Genomic DNA, 12,924 nt, shown 5'->3' with positions numbered 1-12,924 from the left:
ACCTCCCCAGGCCCGCAGGTGACTTCCCCGGGCCCGCGGCTGACCTCCCTGGGCCCGCGGGTGACCTCCCCGGAAACGTGGGGGACCTCCCCGGAAACGCGGGTGACCTCCCCAGGCCTGCGGCTGACCTCCCTGCGCCTGTGGGTGACCTCCCCGGGCCCGCGGCTGACCTCCCAGGACCTGTGGGTGACCTCCCTGGGAAACAGGACTTCTGCAGATATGGCCAAGTCAAGATGAGGTCACGCTGCACGGGGTGGGCCCTGTTCAGGGACTGGTGTCCTCTTAAGGAGGACTGATGGCCAGGTGATGACAGAGACAGGGACGAGGGGACATGGCCACGGCCGGGGTGGGCCCAGGAGGGCAGGAACACTGGATGCCGGAGGGGCGCCTGCGACGGGTTCTCCTTCAAGACCAACCTGCTGACACCTGGACCTTTCACTCTGGCCCCCAGAACAGTGAGAGGATATGCATTTCGGTTGTTTTAAACCCCAGGCTGTGCGATGCTTGGTCACCACTCAGGACACAGACACCCCCTTCTTAGGAATTCCCTGGGGTCCAGTGGTGAGGATTCTGTGCTTTCACTGCTGAGGGCATGGGCTCAACCCCTGGTCAGGGAACTACAGCCCTGCAAGCTGCGTGGTTAAAAACAAAAGAAATAGAGACTCCGTTCTTAGCCCCCAGCAAGTGTGTGTGTGTGTGGGTGTGAGGCGGGGGACGCTCAGGACTCCCACGACCACAGCTGACGGCCACAACCAACACGCTGGTCCTTGAATAAGCATTTAAAGGTGGGAAGATACTTCTTAGGAGAGAAAACTCTGACCTGATGGCACGCGGAGGCCGTGGCACTCGGTTACCCTCCGGGCTGGTGAGGCCACAGCAGTGGGTGTCCACCTGCTCTGCCCCAGGCCCAGTCCTCACTGGGCCCAAGATGGGCTGTGAGCTGCTTTTCTGAGCATTTTGCGACTTGTAAACAATAAAATTTCATGACCTTTATTTCCTGGAGGTCTTACAAAAGTGAAAAGAGAACGTTTTTAAGAATACAATTCTCCCAGCTGGATCCACGGCGCTCAGAAAATCGAGGCGGCTCTCAGTGACACTTTGTCCTGTCTGCTTTTTCATGCAATTGAAACGATTTCCTCCTTCCTCCCGGATTATTCCTGACGCTACTAAAAAGGACCATGAGGAGATAGGGACGTTTGGTGGAACCACCCGGAAGATTGAGGCAGGGGAGCCCACCAACCAGTAGAGCCCAGCAACTACCCTCCGGGACAGATACTGAGCTAGCCCCAGCTTCCAGCGCTTCTGTGAGCTAAAGGAGCGCTGTGACACCTCACAGTTGAGGGTACTTGTAATATCAGAAGAAATCATAACACAGAGGTCAAGGTCCAGGGCCTAGTTCGCGTGGGTGGGACCTGTGATGTGTCTACCGTCATGTGACCTGGACCAGCCAGCAGGGCGGGTGTCAGTGCTCCCAGGATGGGGGGCGGCTCAGTACTCCCACCACGATGGGGGGCAGTCTCCCAGCAGGATTGAGGGGGTGGGGCTCACTGACTCTCTGCAGGAATGGGGGGGCTGATCACTGTGACAGGGATGAGGGGACTGGGGGGGGTCACTCCCCCAGCAGGATGGGGGTCACTCTCTCCAGCGGGATGGGGGTCACTCCCCCAGCAGGATGGAGGGTCACTCTCTCCAGCAGGATGGGGGTCACTCTCCCAGCAGGATGGAAGGGGTGGGGCTCACTGACTCCCTGCAGGATGGGGGGTGCTGATCACTGCCACAAGGATGAGGGGACTGGGGGGGGTCACTCCCCCAGCAGGATGGGGGTCACTCCCCCAGCGGGATGGGGGTCACTCTCCCAGCGGGATGGAGGGTCACTCTCCAGCAGGATGGGGGTCGCTCTCCCAGCGGGATGGAGCGTCACTCTCCAGCAGGATGGCGGTCACTCTCCCAGAGGGATGGGGGTCACTCCCCTATCAGGATGGGGCCCACTCCCCCAGCAGGACGGGGCCCACTCCCCTAGAAGGATTGGGGGTCACTCCAGCAGGATGGGGGGTCACTCACTTCCCCATATAGGGATGTCTCTGCTCTCTGCCTTCATCACGACGGAGGACATCGTCATGGTGACGGGGATGGCGTCGAAGTAGGAGGAGTGTGGAGCCAGGGTGAGGATGGCAGCCTCGGTGGGCGGTGCCCGCCGCCCCTTCACGGCCACGTGGTGGAAGCCGCCGGCGAGCCACATGGTGCGCATGATGGCCCTGAGCAGCACGTCCACGACCCTGCAACAGACGCGCGGCCGTCGGGACAGCGCCTTGCGGCCCACGCCCGTCGGGGCGACACCGACCCCAGATGGTGCCAGCACCCCTGTTCACGGGCAAGGGCACCCATGACACTGGAGACGCAGAGCTTTTCCAGGGAGCGGGGCTGGGAGACAGATCTACAAGGGCAGGGGCCCGCCCTCCCCCCACCGTCCTCCCTTCGTCACACTGTAGACACCTTAGACTCAGGCGTGTGGGCAGAGGAGGAAGGTCCGAGACCCCAGGGCAGGCATCAGAAGAGACGTGGAAGAACCCACCCACGTCAGTACATTACGGAGCCAGGTGCTCTGAGATCGGCCAGAGAACAAGAAAAAGAAAGCATGTGTGAAAATCAATTGTCTCCTGCAGAAATGCCAGCGCCCCAGAAAGGCTGGAAAATGGAGAGGGAATCGCCCAGAACATGCCGGAAAAAGCCCGGACGGAACCATGAGACACGAAGAAAACAGCTTCTCAGACTGAAGGAAGGCACAGGTCCCGGCACCATGTCAAGGCACTGACCACAATGTATTTTGTTAAGAAAAAAAAAAAATACTCATGCAATCTCCTTTCAAAAGTTTTCAAATTTCCAACAACAAAGACTTCAAAACTTTCCAGAGAGGAACAAGTGGGCTTCTAGCATCTAGCTGCAGGTAGTCAGCGGCGCGTCACGAAAGCGCTGAGTCAATTCTGCACCTAACCCAACTACCCACCAATGCACAGAGCAGAATAAAGACACTTCCAGACACGAAAGGGGAGTGAGTTCCTTCCGCATATCTTCTTTCCGAGATGAGAATCCGACATTCCAGAAAATCTTGGATGAAAAACAAAAGGAAAAAGCAAACAGGAAGTGCAGACCACGCCTGAGACAGCAGCAGAGGAGGGATGCACCCCGGGTGGGATCAGGGCCCCAGGTCCTGGGGACAGCGACCCCCAGGCCGCGGCGTGGGACCTCAGGGACAGAGAATTTTGAGGCTACGCTCAGGGCTCATCATTCTATTCATAAAAGGCAACATAAAATTGGAAATTCCATAAAACGGAAAAAGACAATACAGGAAGTAAAGGTCGGACTTCACACAGCAGGCAGACCTGCAGGTGACTTCAAGAAGCCACGTGTGAGGGAAGCCCATGGTGACCCTGACTGCCAGCATCGCCCAGCCGGGGCCCCAGACCCGCCGGCCACCCAGCGCCCCTCAGGGTTGGGTTCTGACCCCGACAGGCCGACTCCTTCCCTGGGCAATGGAAGCCACGGCAGAGCCACACAAGGTGGGTGTGTGTGCCGCTGGGGTACACGCCAGTACACAAACGCGTGCATGCACACGCACACACACACTCTCATCTGTACACGCTCGTGTACACTCGTGTACACGCACGCATACACTCAGAACGACACTCAGTCTCTGTGGACACGAACGCCCAGACCTCCCGTGAAACTACCCCATGTCTCTGCAGGTGGGACACGTCGTGTGCCTGTCTCTCCCTCTCTCTCTCACTCACTCACACATGCACACACCACACGCGATGCTTCTGTGAAGTGGGCCGCTGGAACTAAACTTTGCTGTGGTCCACTTATCACCCGATGAGATCAAGTGCATCACTGCAGACAAGAAAAGCCACAGGAGTCAGAACAGGGAAATCCAAGGAGCCCCAGGTCACCTGTGTGAAAAGACAGAGTCGGAGGCCGTGCGAGCTTTCCTTCTTCACGGGTGAGAACAGGAAGGAAAGGAGCCCAGCCCGAGCAGAGGGAGGGAACAGGGAATAGAGACACTTTTATCAAATCACTCCTCCTGGGTAAAAACTACAAAATCTCTGCTTTCTGTGGGTTCTTAATCCAGAGAAACTGAAATTCTGATTCCTTTTTGGCCTGGATTTATTTTCCTTCATTATATATTTGGTACCAAATTCACCTGGGTTCCATCCCTGGGTTGGGAAGATCCCCTGGAGAAGGGAAAGGCTACCCACTCCAGTATCCTGGCCTGGAGAGTTTCATGGACTGCATACTCCATGGGGTTGCAAAGAGCTGGACACAACTGAGCAACTTTCACTCCCTACTCCCTCATATTTTAGTTAAAAAAATCTTTCGAGGTAAAGTATGATTTCCAAAGAGAGTAGAAAGCCCAGCTCCCTCGACCCTCTGGTTCGCTCTTGTCCCCTCTCGCTCACTCACTCACGGACCCGCTCATTCATTCTGGACAGACTCCGTGACACCAGGCAGGCTCCGTGACCCAGCTGTGCTGGGACACATCCGTGGAGCCGGCCACACCCGCCCCGGTTCTGAGGGAGGAACAATGACCATGGTTCACTAGAGACTGGGGACGGTCTGAGGATGAGAAACACCGTGAGGGAGTGAGGGGCCCCCGGGCGCAGTGCTCACCCACGGCTAAGGAAACCCTGGCCTAGTAGCCGGCTCTCTCTGCCTGCATGTGGTAACTGCCACTCTGACCATGGCACGTGGGCAGCAGAAAACCACGGCCCAGGAGGGATGCCAGTTTTGCAGCCTCTGAGGGCGCCATCGGACAGCAGGAGAGAGGGGGCGCCTTGAGCTGGTCTGTAGACCTTGGAGGCGGGGCGGCAGGCAGCTGAGGCCATGTGGGCCCTTGGCCTCGGCCACAGGAACCCTCAATGCCCAGCAGCGGCCCAGGCTGGTGCACAAATGAATGGGCAGCACTGCATCCAAATAAAACCTCCTTCACAGAACAGGTGGCAGCATGTTTGGGCTGTGGGCTCGTCTAAACTAGTAACATTTTTATTATTAGTTAATGATAAAACCGAACTAAACTAATAACATTTCTATTTTGAATAAACCATCCCAGGGCCCTCAGGATGGATCAGAGATGTAGACAAAGCAGATTATGAGTGCCCTGGTTTTAGGACAGGAACAGTGTCTTTTAAGACACTGAAAATGCCCAGGAAAGTCCTTCCACTGGCTCAACACTTCCCTTCACTAACAGCAAAGAGTTAAAGAATAGCTTTTGCATGTGTGCACTCAGGCTGACTCTTTGTGACCCCGTGGACTGTAGCCCGCCAGGCTCCTCTGTCCATGGGATTCTCCAGGCAAGAATACTGGAGTGGGTTGCCATTTCCTCCTCCAGGGGACCTTCCCGACCCAGGTATCAAACCTGTGGCTTGGGCACTGCAGGCGGGGAACCACCAGGGAAGCTCAGCAAAGAGAGTTAAGGAACAGCATTAGGTACTTAACACAAGAAAAGGCTGTGACTTCATCTGGTTTTGCCGGATCCCTCTGGGAGCTTTAGTTAAGCTGCATTTACACATCCATCTATGCGAAGCCATGGTTTATCACTGTCCATGGCGTAAAAGCAGAGAGCAGACCCGGGGCAGCAGGCCGACACACGGCTTCGAGGGCTGGGGGCAGGGAAACACTCGGGAGCCTGTGCTCAGGACCCAGCACAGCAGTCAAGTGGCTCGCGGAGCCCTGGAAGGAGCCTCCGAGTAGGACAGCAGCAGGGGCGGCAGGGGTGCAGAGGGGGAAGGTGGCTTGTGCCTGGGACAGGGAAGAGAACTGAGCCACGGAGAAACGGCCCTGGGACACCCCCCCACTACCCCGGAGCCTCCGCAGACACAGACTCACCTCCGCCACAAAGCTGGCGGCTGCTCCGGTTCCCGCCCGGCGGGTCCCAGCGAAGACACGAGCGTCAGGGGCCAGGCGAGCAGCATCATGAGGACGACGACCAGTAGTCGGACAGGGAAGAGCGTCAGCGTCATGACGGCCACCTGCGGACAGGGCACAGTCACTCGGGGGGCTGTCCCCCAGGCTCCTCACGCCAGGCCCACCCTTCCCCAGCTGCCCGACCCCTTCCTGGTGCCTCCTGCAGCCGCCGAGGGAACGACCTGGAGATGGGGGCTCTCTCCTGGTGGACGGCGCCCTGCCCACTCCCAGCACCCTAGTAGACAGCCCGCCCACTCCCAGCAGACGGCCCCGCCCACCCCAGCAGACAGCCGGCTCACTCCCAGTAGACAGCCCCGCCCACTCCCAGTAGACAGCCCGCCCACTCCCAGCAGACGGCCCCGTCCACTCCCAGCACACGGCCCCGCCCACCCCAGCAGACAGCCCGCCCACTTCCAGCACACAGCCCCGCCCACCCCAGCACACAGCCCCGCCCACTCCCAGCACACAGCCCCGTCCACCCCAGCAGAGAGCCCACCGGAGCCCCCTGCTCCCAGCGCCCCCACATGGGCACACTTTTCCTGCCACGGGAGGCACAGAGCCGCCAGGACTGGGCTTGGACCGCAAGGAGAGGGGGACCCGAGGACTTCCCAGCCCCAGAAAGTCAGGGATGGGGTGTCCAAAGCCACAGGTCTGGTCCAGAGAACACAGGGTGCCGGGGACCAGCCCCGGCTGATCCAGGGTATTCGAAGGGGAGACGGCGTTGGCGACCTATTCAAATGGTAATTAGAGATATAAAGAGTAATAGAATGAGGATAGCTCAGTAGGAAAATTCAGTGGAGAAAAGAGGCTGAGTAGCTTGGTTTACGCGGAAAATCAATATAACCCGTGACACCAGGTTAGCTCTGACCACGGAGGCCGCAGGCGCCCTCTAGAATAGCGTCTAGAGGTGTCTAGAATAGACACCGTCTCAAGTGGGTCTAAGAAGCCCAGGCAAATAAGTGGTCGCAGAGGATATCCACGCTCCAGATGGAGACTCAGCTGGAAGTTAAAGGAAAGAATGACATGGGGAGACCAAGCATTGGTGAGCAAGGCCCATAGCTTTATTTTTAACAGGGGCTTTTATACCCTAAGTTACACATAGAGGATAATAGGGGATGCAAAGTCAGCAGTCTTTGATTCTTATCAAAAACCAGGGTTTCTTTCCTGCAAATTTATCGTATACAAATGGTTTAGGTGATTTACATCATCTTCTGGCCAGAAGGCCTATTAACATTTTATGACTCTTGACAAGGACTTATTAACAAAGACTTATTTTCTCTAAGAGTAATTATTTTAAGGTTTGGCGCCATCTTCCGAAGATAAAATTGCATTCCTATAGGGCGGATGTGTAATGGGTTTACAACAAAGAAAAGAATTTATTGCCTTAAGGGTCTAAAGTTACTAACACCAAGGCCACTACTTATTTTTTCTACATACCAACTATTAATTAATACATATTCAAGGATACAATTCAGGGGATGTGAAAACTTGGCAACAAGCATTGGCTCATCAATGAAATCCTTTACTAGTTTATTCTGACAGTTTCTAACTCTCTGAGAGGCTCTAAGCTATTTGAATATCTTAAGCTTCCCGTGCCTCTTGAGGCTGGGAGACTGTAAACAATCGTATGCACAGCTGTAGGAGTCCGGGTAAACTTGTCAGGTGAGTTAGAGAGCCACCTGAGGGGTTTGGATTTAAACACTCCTAATTGCCCAGGAACTTTATTAATTGGAGCTGTAAGTTAACTCTGACAGAGAGAGCGAGATGGTGGTAGGGGACAGCCCCCAGTAGAGTCAGAGGTGAGAGCACAAAGCAATAAAGTAGGCAGACTCTGGTTTTTTGGGGGAAAATGCTCGAGAATATCCGGGCGGACTCCTGAGGCTCGATCCCGCCTTTGCGTATGCCGAGCCTCCTTCCTCATGACCTTTGTCACGAGCGGAATGCCTCACCGGCTCCCGGCAACAGGGAAGGCTGGCTCGGGCTTGTGGGGAGAGGAGGCCCTGCAGGAGAGGGGGACAGCCACAAGTCTGTGGGGGCTGGTGAGGGTGGACCCACGGGGTCAGCGGAGGCCGAGTGGATGGGCAGCTGTGCGGGAGGCCCAGTACAAAAGACGCTCTGGTTCCACGTGGTGGGGGGAGGGGGATGCTCAGGACCAGTGAGTTTTGTGATGAACTTGAAATTGGGGGGGGCTGATTAGAAAATGGGGAGGGGGCGGAGTGATGAAAAGACTCAAGACTCACAGAGTCTCATGACCAATAGGTGCAGTTTTTGATGATTTGCAAGAATACACACATGAGATACATAGGTTTGGTGCACAGGAGACAGAGACAGGAAGAGAGCCAGGTCTGAGCAGCTCACTGCTGGCCCCCACCCCCGCCCCCGCTGGTCTCTGCCACTTGCAGAGCCGCAGCCTGACGGATCCCTGATCCCTGAGGTCTCCATCAAGGCCAGCAGAGGAATACAACGCGAGCCACGTGAGTCATTTTACATTTTCTTGCAGCCACATTTAAAAACACAAAGGTGATGAAACCAATTCAGCAAGCAGTTAATTTAAGCCAACACCCCTGAAATTCCATCATCTGAGCACTCAGGACAAAGTGCATGAGCCGCTTTACTCTCTCCCCCGTCACGTCCAGGGATCCAGACACAGCGCATCTCAATCACACACGCCATGCAGCCATGGTGGCCTATGCTGCCCGCGGCCAGTGTGGGCCGTCTCCACACACTGCTGTTTTGGGAGCCAATCCTGACTCCTCGTTGGAATTGTTTTATTACTTTAACCTTTGCTTCCTGTTGCTTTTGTTCACTAAAAGGATTCTGTCCATAGATAAGGGCCTGACTCACAGAACCCTGCCCACCTGTGGAAGGTTACAGGAAAGAAGGAATTAACATGGCCCTCCCCAAGGCTGGCCCTGCCAGGAGATGTCTGCAAGATTACTGGCCTTTTCACTTTACCTCCTTACCTCCCCGCTGTTTCATAACAACAGAAGCAGGCATGGTAACTTGCACTCGGTAACCACACGACTTTGAACTGTCTCTCCTCCCCTGCCCTCAGGGGCCAGGGTCCCCAGGACGACCCTCCAGTTTTAGCGCAGGGTGGGACAGGGGCCGCGACTCCGGCTCCGTCGTGACGCGCTTCCTGTGAAGCGGGGGTGTGTGTCCCACTCCAGGACCATGCTGGTGAGAAGGTGCCCCCCCATCCCGGATTTCTAAGGGTCCTGTTCTGGGGTCAACATGAAGGGGTCACGTTGCCACACCTCATCCCTGTGTCCTGCGGGGAGAGGATGTGCTCGTCTGTCACCCAGTCCTCATGACTCACGCTTTTCTATCACAGCCTCGGCTCCAGCAGTGGGAAGCACCTCTCTGAAGGCCTCGCTGAGTCTGTCTGTAGACATGCCTTTGGAAGGCCAGCCTGGCCACCACCTCCACCTTGCCGTCCTCAGGGGAGTCCTGCAGCGAGGACACCACACCAGAAACCAGCCCACCTTGTTGGGGGAATTCCTACGGCGCTTTCTGATGGCTGTTCCCATGCTTTCAGATTGTTTACCTGGGTTTCCCACCTTCTGGAGCTATGCCTGCGTTTTCGCCTGGGAGGAAGTTTCTGGGGGTCCTTGGTAGGCGCTCTTCCCATTGGACTTCCTGTCATTCACCTTCAGGGTCATCACGTGAAGCCACTGGCCTGGAGTTACACGAACCCTGCCCTGACGCCCGGGGTGCGGTTCGCGTGATTTGTGTTTCTAAGATGTTTCAGGCTGAGAGGACACACGGGCCCCTCCTCTACCAACCTGCTCACAGAGCCACCCGTGCAGTTTGTCGCTCGTCCCTGCTGGGACCGTTCAGCCGCACGAACTCTGGATCTCACAGGCGCCTCTCTCTTCCACTCGCGTTTACTCTGCTGTTCTAACTTCTTGAGGGAAGAGCCTGGAGCGTTATTTTCAGAAGTACCTTATCTCCCCCAATTCACACGGAGAATAGCGCTTTCTATAAGTACTTAAATTCAACTCCACTAGTTCCAGGGACGGGGGAGCCTGGTGGGCTGCCGTCTATGGGGTCGCACAGAGTTGGACACAACTAAAGCGACTTAGCAGCAGCAACAGCAGCAGTTTAAAACATAGCCTTTCCTTCCTGTTAAAATTTAGGTTAAATGGTATATCTTTTTGAACTCTTACTATTATCTTGTAACTTTGTTGCAAAGAAATAGAGGGCAGACACCCCGCCTCCTCGGCCGCTGGCCCCACCTCTCAGGCTGCCTGTCTAGAAGACCGTCCAGGGCCCACCAGGGACCGTGCTTCAAGCCTGCTCCGCCTACGGCCTGTGGCTGCCAGCCCCTCCAGGGAGAGTCCCCTGTGTGTCCCTACAAATGGACCCTCAAGTGCCGGGAGCCGGCGTGAGGAGCTCCGCCTGTGGCAAAGGTCATGAGGAAGAAGGCTCGACATACGCAAAGGCGGGATCGAGCCTCAGGAGTCCCCCTGGAAATTCTCGAGCATCTACCCCCATAACCAGAGCCTGCCTACTTTACTACTTTGTGCTCTCACCTACACCTCTGACTTTACCAGGGGCTGTCCCCCACCACCTCTTTCGAAGAAGCAGTTAACTTAGAGCTCCAGTTAATAATAATTCCTGGGTGTGATAGGAGTGTTTCAACCTACAAACTCCTCTGAAGGTTCTCTAGCCTGCCTGACAGGCTTGTCTGGCCACATGTAATTGCTCACATCCTCCCAACTGTGAGAGGCACGAGATGCTTTAAACCTTCTAAAAACAGGTTCTTTAGAGAAGTTAGAAAACTATTAGTATAGTATAGTAGGCTGATTAGAAATTGTATTGGTGAAGGGTTTTTCATTTGTTGAGCCAATGTTTACATCTCCATATCCCTTGCCCCTTATACACATTAATGAATATAACTAACATATAAGAGACATAAGTATTAACCCTTGATATTAATCACATTAGACCTTAGGCTAAGCAAATTCTTTCCTTAATTAAAACCCACTACACCCTCACCCTATAAGAATGTAACTTTATCTGGTACCTTCGGAAGGTGGCGTCTGTTTTAAGAACAAAACAGAGAAATAAGTGTTGACTGACCACTGTCACAAGGAGAGGGTCATAAATTGTCAGCAGGCCCCCTGGCCAGAAGATGATGTAACACCCCTAAGACCTCTGTATACATCTGTATGAAGCACCTGATTTTAATTAAGTCAGGACTGCTGACCCCGCGTGACTTTTGTATAACATCTCAGTATAAAAACAGACCCTGGAAAATAAAGACTTGGGATCAGTTCCTCGAAAGACTGGTCTCCCCATGTCGTTTTTCTCTCACCTTCTGGCTGAATTCCCATCTGGAGCATGGAGGCTCGTCAAGCCTACTGATTTTGCCTGGGCTTCTAAGATCCGACCGGGGAGGCCTTAGTGTCTCCTCTCCTTCGGGAGAACGGGAGGACGCCTGCGGCTAGGTGACGTAAATTCCTTATTTTGGAATTTTATTAGCTTTCCACATAAACCAAGTTATTCAGCCTTTTTTCTCCACTGAATTTTCCTACTGAACTATCCTTATTCTATTACTCTTTATATCTCTAATTAATATTTAATTAAAGCTATCGTATCCTGATCGCCGAAGCCGTCTCCCCTTCGAATTTCCCTGGATCCACCGGGGCTGGACCCCGGCACTCAAGCTGCTGCCTGTGTCAGAGCACAAGCACACAGCGGGGTGGACAGGAGCTGTGGGGGCCGCCACGCTCAGAGCGCTCACGGGTGCACAGTGACACGCCCAGGGCGGCTGCTCCTCCAGGTGACAGAGGAACGACGCAGCTCGGGAAGAGCAGCAGTGGCCAGTGCCCCGCCCCAGGCCTCGGAGGACTGAGGCTGAAGGGGCTCGGAGGCAGCACCTCAGTCCATCTGCGCCAACAGGGAGTGGTGAGCAGGCCTGGAGGGGGAGCCCCAAAGCTGGGACAAGCACCACCGCTGAAGCTGCAGGTTAACGAGCGGACAGCATCCTGAACACAACAGGGCTCACCGGTCACTCCCATGGACGTGACACGTGACCGTGTCTGCCCCCTGGGGAACGCACCCTGTGCCCACTCTGTGTGCCCCGGAGACACGGGCCTGGTGTCTGAGCTCTGCAGCCAGCAGGGGGAGGACACGTGTGAGTGATCACGCAGCCCTGACCCACAGACAAGGACAGGCAGGTGCAGAGAGAACGAGGCCTGAGCTGTAGACCTGCCCGGGGTCCGCAGAGGGTCGGGCAGGAAGGAAGCACGCTGGGCTGTGAAGGCTGCCCGGAGGAGGCGGGCACCTCTGGAGCTCACGGGGTGCAGAAGGGCCTGGCTTCCTGAGAAGCTAGGACCCGCCTCCCTCCTGAGACACAGCCCACAGTCTCGCCCCCGCCGCCATCATCAGGAGCCCACTATCCTCAAAAGTGCCAGGTTGACTGTGTGGTCACCCTTCTCGGAGGCCACGTGAGGGCGACACTCAGGGTTCTGGGCTGAGCTACTCAGTGCAACTATCAGAGGTCGCTCACGAGAAACCATCCAAATGTCACGTACACACTGCTGTATTTAAAACGGATAACCAACAGAGACCTCCTGTACAGCACATGGAACTCTGCTCAGTGTTATGTACCAGCTTGGATGGGAGCGGGGTTTGGGGGAGAATGGATACATGCACACGGATGGCTGAGTCCATTCACTGTTCACCCGAGCAACACTTAAGCGGCTACACCCTGATACAAAATGGTTTTGGTGTAAACAGAACAAAATGGGCTCAACAAGAACAGACTTGGGCGTGCGTGTTCCCAGCACGTCCATTTTGTCAGTCAGTCGTTTAACCCAGAGTGGTAGGCGCGCCACCCGCTCTCAGCCAGCACACTTCACCATGAGTCCCCGGCACAGCGGGTCCCAGTAGTGATCTGTCCAAGCCCGGTGCCCCGCTTCCCACCGAAAGGACCCAGGGCTCCACGCAGATGGAGCC

At 55.4% G+C, this 12,924-nt stretch overlaps 1 protein-coding gene and 1 long non-coding RNA gene across 2 annotated transcripts in view; one reads left to right on the top strand and one right to left on the bottom strand.

The window, feature by feature from the left end:
* Positions 1-12,924, bottom strand: part of LPCAT1 (lysophosphatidylcholine acyltransferase 1) — a 41,456-nt gene that overhangs the window by 16,450 nt on the left and 12,082 nt on the right. The window contains exons 2-3 of the mRNA XM_061393914.1: positions 5,881-6,023; positions 2,062-2,276 (exon numbers count right to left, since the gene is read on the bottom strand). Of these exons, the coding sequence (XP_061249898.1) occupies positions 2,062-2,276; positions 5,881-6,023 (358 nt within the window). The remainder of the gene's footprint in view (positions 1-2,061; positions 2,277-5,880; positions 6,024-12,924) is intronic.
* On the top strand, positions 6,938-11,247 carry LOC133233795 (uncharacterized). The gene is made up of 2 exons (XR_009731868.1): positions 6,938-8,432; positions 8,772-11,247. It is a non-coding gene; the product is annotated as an uncharacterized LOC133233795 (long non-coding RNA).

Source organism: Bos javanicus, chromosome 20 (assembly GCF_032452875.1).
Source record: "Bos javanicus breed banteng chromosome 20, ARS-OSU_banteng_1.0, whole genome shotgun sequence".
Classification (NCBI taxonomy): domain Eukaryota; kingdom Metazoa; phylum Chordata; class Mammalia; order Artiodactyla; family Bovidae; genus Bos; species Bos javanicus.
Note: the sequence above shows the minus strand (reverse complement) of the source record. Positions and strands in the feature narration are given on the sequence as shown.